The sequence below is a fragment of the Aptenodytes patagonicus genome, chromosome 17 (assembly GCF_965638725.1).
Source record: "Aptenodytes patagonicus chromosome 17, bAptPat1.pri.cur, whole genome shotgun sequence".
In the NCBI taxonomy this organism is placed as follows: Eukaryota; Metazoa; Chordata; class Aves; order Sphenisciformes; family Spheniscidae; genus Aptenodytes; species Aptenodytes patagonicus.
In genome coordinates, this window is record NC_134965.1 from 11,368,993 (window position 1) to 11,380,099 (window position 11,107).

The window sequence follows — 11,107 nt, forward strand, 5'->3', positions numbered from 1 at the left end:
CCTGTCCCTGTCCGGTGACTCATTTTAAGTATTGCCACCCTGCCCGCTGGCACAGCTGCTCGTGGTGGTGGTGCGTACGCTGGGGGTATGCAGAAGCTTTTCCATCATAATTTTTAAAGCTAAACAAGTCAGTATCTTACGTATGAAAGTACTTGAATTCAAATAGGGGAATGAAAACCTATGTCGGTATTTGGAAATGGCATTTCCCTCCCGTGTGAAGCACCAGCCCTGTAGAATATTAATCTGGGGTTTTAAAAGCTACGGTAGGAAATCATCTTTCCAGAGCACACACAGCTCTAAACCGTTCCTCAAACACTGGAGCAAGCAGAGGACTCTGCTCTGCGTGTTTGCTTGTCCAGCCTGCGGACGGAGGTGGGTAGGGAACCTTTCTGTGTACTTCCTTGTGCAGGGGACATAATCTCCTGCAGGTATGCGGGAAAGATTTGTTTTGAATTAACACCTTATTGATTTTGTGTAAAGACATCCGAGGGAACGGCAGTGAGCTGAGATTATGCGCAGTGCACGGCAGGCGCCCGCAGAGCTCCATCAGCACGCAGCCCGGCTCCGCTCTCCCGCTGCATTTCACCTTGTGCACAGACGCCACGGTGATGGAGCTGCTACAAACGCTGCGGGCTGACCCCGCAAAGTGGAAGGAAACACTTTCCGTCACGAGCTTTGGAGCAGCTTCTCTGGTTTTACAAGAGAAGTGGTAACAGCCTACGGACATAAAATTTGGTGTGGGTTTAGGCTGGTTTGAGAGCGCGCAGTTGATCTGGGTCTCAGAGATCCGTCCAGGGACTCCCTGCAAAGCTCAGGTCGGGACGAGGACAAAAGCCCAAGGTTCTTCGCAGAGGTTAAGCGACCCTTTGGGAGGCCCCTCGGGCTGGCAGCAGGCAGGCTGTCAGGCCAGGACCGGGGGCAACAGGTTTTCCTATCTAGGGTGCTGGGTGGGAAGAAGTGCTTGTCCTTGTAATCAGCAGCCCAGCACGGCAAGCGTTAATGAGAAGTTTCAGAGAGGGGAGAAGAGGAAGACCATGCTGTGGTTAGAGTAACTTACTTGATCTGAGAGCATATGTGGAATAAATGTGCCAGATTTTAAAAATTAGTTCTGTTTATTAGCACACCCTTAAGGAAATAAATCGTACATCATTAGGAGTGATGTCTTCTCACCAGCCATCTTCATTATTATTAACACATTTATCTAATAGCCATGCAAATTTCTTTCAGCCATTTATTCTGGAATCTTATAGGCTTTACAAATATTAACTAATTACAGCAGTGAAGATTTTATTTCAACAACTGAAAAAACACATTGGTAGGGAGTTCTGCAGACTCAGAGCTTCCAAGTCTGAACATCTCGGGAAGTTTCCATTTTCACAGGCACATGACATCGCCACGCTCCCGGCACGAGGCAGATCAGCACAGAATAGCTCCTTCAGATAATTGTTATCAGTGAAAACAGTGTAATTGCACAGGCAGGAGAAACATACTTTGTAAAACTGTGCACTAGTGTTTGGGGCTGCTCCCGAAGGAAGCGTAGATATATAAAGGACTCTCCATTTGAAACAAGGTTTACTTGTTTGTAAGCAAAACAAGTTCCCGTGCCTTCGCGCCTGCGCTGGTTCAGGGTTGGATGCATCGGCCTCTGCTCTCCGGAGCCACCTTCACCTGTGGATATAGAGAGATGAGAAATGCACACACAGGGACCTGGCTGATATGAAGTTCTCAGGGCCCAGTAACTCGTGAGCGAGACGCTCAATAACGAGTTTTGAAAGGCCATCAGTAAGGAGAGGAGCGGGGTGATGTCTCCCCAGCTAGCTGATTAGCTGTTCTGGTTATGTAGCACTGTGCGTGCGTGTTTCTGGGAGCAGCTGACGTGAGAAGTTGTAACGTGCGATGTTAACAGCCTGCTGCCAGGAGTTCAACAAATAACCGTGCATTGAAAGTACCGAACAGGAAAAAGACCAGTTCAGACTGTGGCATAACAAAGCCAGGGGTGAGCAGCCTTTCACATGACATTTTTGCCACTTTGGAATGATAATGCCGTTGTGGGGTTGCGTCTTCAGTGCAGGCGATGCCCTGTGGAGCGAGACGGCCCCTCTGGTGCTGCCTGACTCCGGAGCCTCGTCCAGCCCTCTGCAGCAGCCCTCGGGAGGGCAAGGCAGACAGGGTCTGGAGGCAGGGGGGGTCCCCATCCACCAGGCAACACAATAAGGAAGGGAGCTGTGGGGTGATGGAGTCTGAAGGGTGCAGTGCATCTGCGCGGGTGTTGGGAGATCTGGGTTGTGCCCATCTCTGGGTGACCCTCGAGAAGCTGCTCCCCACCCCGTGCCCTCCCACGCTGCCTCACCAACCCAGCGGTTCTGGCGAGGACCTCCAGGCCCAGCTGGAATATGAGTGACAACAGCATTGAGGAATGATTTTTTTTAGAACTATATGTTTTTTTTAAAGTGAGCTTCTGAGCATGGAGAATTGGTCCTTGGTAATGCCGGTGTGCAGCTCTGCCCTGCGTGAGGGACTTGTCCTGGAGCACAGCAGAGGACAGCAGAGCATCCTCAGGCAGGACCCTCACGGGGACTGAGCTCCACCCCTGGCTTCTCCTGGAAAAATTATTTGAAACTAGTGAAATTTCACATTCTAGAACAAAATGATCTGGTTTTTTTCATCTTGAGAATGGTATATTGATGCATTTCAGAGTAATGGGATTGTGGCTGTGCGTGCCATATCCTTGCCATAGCGTTGAAATAAGCTGTATATGTGTACAGCCAAACTTAGAACATCACTCACTGCTGTACAAAGAAAGGGAAGGTAACAGGGATTTTAAACGTGCATTTTTTATAAAATAACATGTTTGGCCACATCTCCTTACTGCAGTGCTCCAGTTTCATGCCAGTGCAGTGGTGACCCTATAGAAATCAGATGCTCAATTAGTAGCTGGGGTGTCATGAGCAGCGCAGTGCTGTGCAGTGCTAACAAGCCCTGTCTGGCGCGTGCCGGTGACCTCTTTAATTGCCTCCACCAGTGCAGGGCCCTGCGAGCACTTTGAGCCACGGGCTCCCACGCAGCGTCTGCCTTTTACCTGGCTCTTGCCCACCCGGCCCAGGCAGACGAGATGTTGTGCTGAGCTGCAGACAAACGGCAGCCGCAAACTTTGTTGGGCTCAGACTGCATAAACCCAGCTGCCTCGATTTGTGGGCATGCGGTAACGCAGGGAGAAAGAAGGGCGCGCCGGCCAGAGCCTCCACGTCCTGTCAGAAGCCTTAAAATAGAAGCCTATATAAATAGGGTGTGACATAGGATATTATATAGTAACGTGGTGTCAAATTACAGAATCTATATATAGAAGAAGATTAATCAGAGGTCGGGACTAAGCAGACAGATATAAATACAGCCAGGAGCTCTGGATTCATTTTCACAAGCGGCGAGGGAAGTTTGTGATGCTGTGGTACCTGGTCCAGGTGATGCTGTTTTATCACCGCGAACCGAGATCTGCTCCTGCATCTGCAGCAGGTAGGCAGAGGGCAGTGCTGGTCTCCCACCAGTGTAGGCGTACTATCCCTATATTTTATTGGGATAGTCCTATTTGTTTTGACTTCAATTATTTTTCTCCAACGCTCTGCGTGACGGTGATGTCAGACACCAAAAGCTGACGTTCTGCTGATGACAAAAAACCTCTTACATTGGGAAGCCTCTTCTCCAGCTGCTTGTAAAGGACAAATAATGCAGCAGCAGCCCTTTTTCTGTACACGTATGGGAAGCCAGTGGCAGAGTTTGGCAGAGGAAAGTCCGTGCAGTTACTCCTTTCTAAGCGGGAAGATATGTTCCTGTTGGGTAGGAAGGTACTGTCCACCCTCAGAAACAAGAAAAACACAGAATTTGCCCAGAGTCACGCAGCAGGTCAGCGGCAGGAGCGGGGGGAAAGGTCTGGACACCCTCTTCCCTCCGACACTGCCGGCAGACCCACTGCCTCTGCACAAAATCGCGTATACGTGTTAGATAGGTGGACGAGATTGACTCTCACTCCCAGGGAAGTTCAGTGACTGTGAAATTAGTAAATTACACAGGCCCACAGAACTTAGAAAAACAATATAATCCTGGGGGTACTGAAATAATTAATTTGCTAATCAACTACACCTTGCTTTTTTTAATTTGCAAACAGCACTCTCTTTTGTTTCCCCACTTCAGCCACCTCAAGAAGAGCGGTATTTCGGGCAGCAAAGCCGGAGGAGCCCCGGGGCAGGGCCGAGCGCGGGGGCACAGCACCCCGGGGGCTGCAGGGCACTGGGGAGAGGCTGCCTTAGCGCCGCAGTAACCCCAGCAAGAGCTGGGCGATGCTTTTTTTTGGGGGGGGCTCCCTGTGCTCTGGATCCGGCCCCCGGATCCAGCCACCAACTTGGGAGGGAAGAGCCGGAGCTGCAGGGTTCCTGCAGATGTTCTGTGCTGGTTTGTCTCCTGGTCTCGCTGCACCGTTGTTTGCTTTAAATCATTTCAAATGCGGAGGTTGTCAGACAAGACAATTAACATGGGGAAGGGGGAAAGTATTACCATCCATTATTTGCCATAACATGAATTTAAGCCAGGAAGTCAAATGATAAAATATGTGGTGAAAAGTGTTGGTGGTGGGAGTGCCTAAATGAGTAATAGCCTTGGGCTTCTGAGCCTTGAACTTAACGTGCTAAGTAAATCCCCGAGGTCAAAAAGTATGAAAATTGTTGCAGCTTGGGGAGATATATTTTAACTTTGCAAAAGGTCCTTGCAAATCCGCTGCTGGGGCTCGGTGGAGAGGCAGAGGCAGAGGCAGAGGCAGAGGCAGAGGCAGAGGCAGAGGCAGAGCAGCGTGCCGCGCCGGCGGCTGCCTGCAGCTGAAGGCGGCCGGGGGCTGCCGCTCCGGAACGAGCCGCTGGGTTTAGACCGGCGGCCGGGGGCTGGCTGCTTGTTTTGGGGGGGGGGGGAAGGTGGGGGGGGGGATAAAATCAGGTGAGGAGCGCGGTGGAGCGGGGCTGTTCGGGGTGACGGGTGCGCACAGGCGTTTCGGCAGGGCGGGACGAGGCGGGAGCGCTTTGTGCCGGCGGGAGCGGCTCCGGCGGGTCCCCAGCGCCGCTGCTCCGCGGGGAGAAACGATCGAAACGGCGGCTGTAACCCCCCGGAGCCGCACCGGGCCCCCCGGCGAGCCGGGCCGGGGCGGGCGCGGGGGTCCCCGCTCCGCCGCGCCTTCCCGCCGCGCTCCAACTCTTCCCCTTTAAAAGTCTTTCTCCCTATCGAGCTGACCATGCGGCTGAATTTATGGAGAGAGATGTTTTAGCAGAAATCCCCCAGAGTCTCCCATCAGCCCTAAATCCCCAGCCTGCTCTCCCTGGGAGACCTCATGACACAGAGCATGCCAAAACAGCTTCGTTTTGCCTATGCATTAGCAATCTATTTTACCTTTTTGACATCTCTCACACATAAAACCGTAAGAGAGAAATAAAATATCTGTCTCTGGGCGAAAATAAAGCTTTGCCTCCCTCCTGATCTATAGGATATAAAATAAAGCCATGGCTTTGATAGTGGCTTTTCCTTATACTGGAGTTGCTTTTGCACACACGGAGACAATGAAGATGGATGAGCCGGGATCGGTGCATCCTCCTGGGGTTTGTTTCACCCTCTTTTTTTATAGTCTCCCCCGCCCCCGCCACCTCTTTACTTTTCTTTCTTTTCTCTTTTATTCGTCTTTTATCTGCCCTTTCTCTCTTTAACAACGTGAAGAATCCCGTTCAGCTGCCACACACCCGGGCTCCCCCGCCGGGCTCGCCCTGCCCTGCCCCGCTCGCCCCGGGACCGGCCCGACCCCCAGCCGGCCGCCGCGGAGCCCCCCCCGGGCCCCGCTCCCGGGCGGGCTCGGGACCCCCCCCCCCCCCCCCCCCCGGCCGCCGCCGGCCCCTTCCCGGGCGCTTTCCCGTCTCCGCCGGCAGCTCTCAGTCAAACGCAGAGACGCACACCTCGGATTTGTAATTATTTATTAACTATATTTCCCATAAACAATGCATGAGCTTTGAGTGTAAGCGACAACGTTTAGCGACGTGAAAGGAAACCCGGGAGGGCTAATCAAGGGGGAGGGGGGCAGAAAAATAAATAAGAAAAGGGAAAAGCGAGCGGAGCCGGGGGGGGGACGACACACGACGGTGCGGGACCGCCCGGGCGTGTTTACCCTCAGCATCGACCCGAGTGTGGCAGAATAAACTGGGAACCTCTAATACATAATTTAAAGATCTTTTTTCAAGCTCCTTTAAAGCAAACCTGGCGCGGCGGGCGGCGATGGATCCTGTCCAGCAACGGGTTTATTGCGCGGGGATGTTCTACGGGCTTAATTACATCTTAACTTCAATATTTGTTTAGTGCATTAGCCGCATATATATTTAATCAGGCGGAGGCGCTCTTCCTGCGGGGGAAAGTTTCGGGAAGGGAGGGTGAGGCGTGACCCCCACCCTCTCCACGGGCTGTCCCCCCGCAGCGCTGCCCGGGACGGCGGGGGCCGCTCCGACCCGCCGCGGCGGGTCGGAGCGGCCCCCGCCGTCCCGGGCAACGCTCCGCCGGGATGCGGGAGGGGTCGGAGCGGGGGCCCGGCGCTGCCCTCCCCCCGTCGGGGACGCTGCCGGGGACGAAGAGGCTCCGCGACGCGTTTCTGATGGCTCCGCCGGTCGCTCAAAGCCCGGCAGTATCAAGCGATCCCGGGCGCGGTCGTTGTGAAACGTTGAGAAGGAGGGAAAAATAAAATAAAATTAAAAAAAAATAAATAAAATAGCAACGGGGAAAGAGGGGAGTGCTGCCGGGGGACGGGCACGGCGGAGAAAGTCTCTGCGCCCGGGCGGGAGGGAAGTTTCTTCCTCGGCTTCGCTCGGGGGGATGGAGCGGCTGGGGACGGGGGGATGCACCGCGCCGCACCGGCCCTGGGCCCCGGAGCTCTGCCAGCAGCCCCGGACAGCGCGGCGGCCGGGGCGAGCGGGCTCCGGTGTTTGTACAGCACTAGTGCCCCGTAAAGGAGAGAGAAATCCCATTACTGAGGGCAGCGATGTAGAAAGGCTGATGATAAACAGGGTGATGTTTAACTAAAAAGACGGGAACGACACCAATAAAATGCAAATTCAAACTCGCCTGAAAGGGGCTTTTTTTTCCCTCTATATCAGATTTAAAATAAATTCGATTTTTTCTTTTTTTTTCTTTTTTTTCTTTTTTTTTTTTTACTCTTGTAATTTCCCCTTTATCAGCACCGGGGCCGGGCTTGCTCGGCTCTGCGACACCCCCCCCGGCCGGCTCTCCCCGGGGTACGGGGGGGCTCGGCCCCGCCGCCCCGCTCTCCCGCCCGCCGCCGGGGCTGGGGGCTTGGGCCCGGCCGGGAACGGGCCTGGGCGAATTGCAAAATATATTGAAAAACAAAAAACCCGCATTGCCCTAGGAGGGGGCGGCGGCAGGCCGGGTGCTGCCGTGCCGTCCATCCCCGTGGCCGGGGGGGGGGATTTTTTTCCCCCCTCCCCTCAGGCTCCGCGGACTCCCCGGCCCGTGGGTGCCCCACGCCGGGACACGCCTGTCCCGCGGGGCAGAGGAGGCCCGTGGGAGGCCGAGGCTGGAGAGTTTTTCTCTTCGGAGCCTGGTGGAAACAGCGCCGGCATTTTCGCCTCTCAAACGCCTGCGCTGAGTCGGGGTCCCCGGGGAGGGGGCGAGGCGCACCTAGGGCACCCCACGGTCCCCAGCGCCTGGGGGGGGGGGAGGGGGGGGGGGGAACGGCCCCACTCGGTCTGCGCCGCTGCCTCTCCGGAGCGGGGTTTCGGGGCGTTTGCGTGTGCCGGGGCGAGAGGGCAGGGAGCCCCGCCGGTAAATCAGCGGTGCGGCGGGTACCCCGGGCCGGCGGGCTCCGCTCCCCCCCCCCCCCCCCCCCCCCGCAGCCCGCGGTGGGGGGGGGGGCAACAGCGGTCTGTGCCCGCCTCGGCGTCCCCGGGCCCTGCGCGGAGCCGGCGGGGCGGGAGGGGGCAGGGGACAACCAGATGCTTTCGCTAACGCCTGGGAAAGGGGAAAAAAAAAAAAAAAAAAAAAAATCGCTGTGAAAAACTGGTGCTTGATGGACATAAGATGCTCATCTCCTTCCCCTCATTCATCCCCACCAACACATGTCACTTGGGGGCCCGCAGTCAAAGGGAAGAGGTCCCCTGACGGCAGCCTACAGCTGTCGCCTTCCCGGGCGGCGGAGCGGGGCCGCCCGCGCCGCCTCGGCCCCTCCGCTCCGCATGAGAAGCGGCCCATATGCGGGGGGACCGGGCGGGCGGGGGCCGCCCAGGGCTCTATTGATCCCCGCAAGCGGCGGCAAAGCAAACCAACAGCTGGGCGGGGAGGGCAGGGACGCGGAGCGACGCGGAGAGCCCTGCGCGCCCCGGTGCGCGGCCCCGACGGGGCGGTGATGGCCGGCTCCGGACCGGGGCGGGGGGGGGGGGGAGAAGCAAATCGCGGACGCAGCCCCGGGGCTTTTAAACACCCGCAGGAGCACCGAGGCGATGCCTCGGCGCGGGGACAGCCCCGAGAACTGCCCCGCCGGCTCTCCCGGCCCGGGCAGGCTCCGCGGCCCCGTCCGCCCCCAGGCCGGAGCGGCGGGCAGAGGGCGCGGAGCCGCAGCTCAGCGCCCCGGCACCGGAGGGGGTTTTCCTGCCTTCGTTTTCCTTTTCATTTTCCTGTTTCTCCCTCCCCCGCTTCCCCCCCCCCCCCGCCAAGGACGAGGAAAACAGACGTGGAAGAGAGCGCGGGCTGTGGGCAAGGGCGCGGGGAGGCGGGGGATGCTGCGGGCTCCGGGGGGGGCTTCCGCCGACCCCCGCGCCCGGGGCAGCCGCGGCCGCGGAGGGTGCGCGCCCCGCCGCGCCCAGCCCCGGCTCGCAGCCGTGCGTGTAACCCTTGGGCACGCTCAGGCCATTTAATCCGCCGTTTCCCTCCCAATTCCCCGCCAGCAGATCAATCGCAGCCCGCGGGGAAGGCGAGAGCGGGGGCTCCTCCGTCCCGGGGCCCGGCCCGCGTCTGCCGGGCGGCGACACCTCCCCGGAGCGGCAGCTCCCGCCGGGCGGCAAAGCGCGAAGGAAAGAGAAATCACGTCCCTCCTAACCGCCCCGGCCACCGACCGAGCCCCTGGAAGGTAAAAGCAAATGCATTTTTATTTGCCCAATAAAATAAAAAAAAAAAAAAAGTACATCAGCGGCGGCCGGTGCCGATCGGCCCCAGACGGGTGCTGCGAGCGCCGGCAACGGAATCACCGCGAAGTTACCGGAGCCTTCCCTCTGCCCGCGGCGGCCGGGCGACAGCGGGGCCCGCCGCCCCCTCCCCGCCGGCGCGGCCCCGCCCGGGCACGTCGGAGCGCTCCGGGCCGCGGTCCCGGCCTTTCCGCACCTCTTCTCCCGGGAAAGGCGAGCCGTCGCGGGCTTTTCCCCGGCGAGGCGCCCCGCAGGAGGTTCCGCGCCCCCCACACCCCCCACCCCCGGCCGGGGCCCGCCGTTTATGATGGGGGAAACCACGCTAAACCGGTAACTCGTTTGACGGCGCTTCCCAGCGAGCCGCTCCGCTGGTCGGCGGCGGGAACCGGCCGGTGGGTCCCTCTAACGGATGCGTAACCCTATGGGGGTGCCAGACCCCAACGAGCGGCCCCGTTCCCCCCGCCCGCGCACCGACACACCTACCCGCTGCGGCGCGCTCCCGGGCCTCCGAGCAGGGCGCGCCTGGGCCGGGCCCGAGCGGCAGCGGGCCGTCCGTCCCTCCGCCGCGCGGTGCGGTGCGGTGCGGGCCGGGTGCGGGCGGAGGCGGCCGCCGGCGCCCCGGCGGCTCTATAAAGGGGCGCGGACGCCCCGTCCGGCGGCGGCGCGGCGGGGCGCGGGGAGGGGGGGGGGGGCGCGGCGGCGGCGGCGATTGGCCGGGGCCAGCGGTGACGTCTGCGCGCGGTGCATAAGGCTGCGGCCGCGGGGCTGCCGGGAACATGCAGTGCGCCCTGCGCTGCCGGGACGGCGCGGGCAGCGCCGCTCTCCTCCCCTGCCCTGCCCTGCCCTCCCTGCCCTGCCCTCCGCTCCCGGCCCGGCCCGGCCCGGCCCGGCCCGGCCCGCCGCGCCGCCGCGGGAGGCGGAACAAAAGCCGGCAGCGCCGGGCGATGCCGCGCCGGCTCGGCGGGGACGCGGCCGGCCGCCGCGGGTAGCGCGCAGGGCGGTGCGCGGGGGTAGGTAGGAGCCGGGCGCGACGGTACCGCCGAGACGTCGAGGGAAGAGGGAGAGGGAGAGAGAGAGAGAGAGAGAGGACGGAGCGAGGAGCTGCGGAGCGTCTGCCCTCCCCCCCCCCCCCGCCCCCCCCCCCCCCCCCCCCCCCCCCGCGTAAGGACGGCGGCCCGCTCCGCGGCGCGTAGGGCCATGTCGCCGCGGCAGCAGCCAGAGCCCTTCTGACCGCTGCCGGGTCTCCATGTCTCGTTTTGTCGTTGTTTTTTTGGGTTTTGTTTTGGGGGTTTTTTTTCCCCTCCTTTGATTTCTCTTTGGGAAAAGCACTTTGACTCCTGACTGCTCTACCTCAGACCTGAGAAAAACTCATCACGCTCGCTTTTTGGCGGTTTTTTTTTTTAATTGTTGTTTTTTTAATTTTTATGAGCGCCGATCTTTATAGTCGTTGTTGTTTTATTGTTACTATTACTATCATTATTATTGTTGCTGTCGTGGTTGGTAGCGGCCGGGATTCTGCGGTTGTGTCGAAGCGCTGGTCTCCTCGGGCAGTGGGTGGTTTCTCCTGTGTATCCCTCCTAGGACACTCGAACGAAGATTTTTCTTCCTCCCTTTCTTTTTCTCCTCCTTCACTTCTCCAAGGCTTTTAAAACAAACACAAAAAAGCAAACCTTCGCCGGTGTTGTCTTTTAAAATTTTTTTTGTTGTTTTTTTTATTTTTAATTTTTTTTTTTTTTTTTTGCTTGACATCTGGGAAACCAATACCCCCCACTCTCAGAAATAACCAAAGACAATGGTTCACTGTGCAGGCTGCAAAAGGCCAATCTTGGACCGGTTTTTGTTGAATGTACTGGACAGGGCTTGGCATGTGAAGTGTGTTCAGTGCTGTGAATGTAAATGCAATT

The 11,107-nt window shown here is 58.6% G+C and overlaps 1 protein-coding gene and 1 long non-coding RNA gene across 2 annotated transcripts in view; one reads left to right on the forward strand and one right to left on the reverse strand.

The window, feature by feature from the left end:
• Positions 1-1,270: 1,270 nt before the first annotated feature.
• Positions 1,271-9,751, reverse strand: LOC143168244 (uncharacterized). The gene is made up of 2 exons (XR_012996673.1): positions 9,687-9,751; positions 1,271-1,668 (listed from the first exon to the last, which is right to left on the reverse strand). It is a non-coding gene; the product is annotated as an uncharacterized LOC143168244 (long non-coding RNA).
• Positions 9,752-10,417: 666 nt separating this feature from the next.
• Positions 10,418-11,107, forward strand: part of LHX1 (LIM homeobox 1) — a gene marked incomplete in the record, with an annotated part of 6,194 nt that continues 5,504 nt past the window's right edge. The window contains 1 exon segment of the mRNA XM_076354762.1: positions 10,418-11,107. Within this exon segment, the coding sequence (XP_076210877.1) occupies positions 10,996-11,107 (112 nt within the window).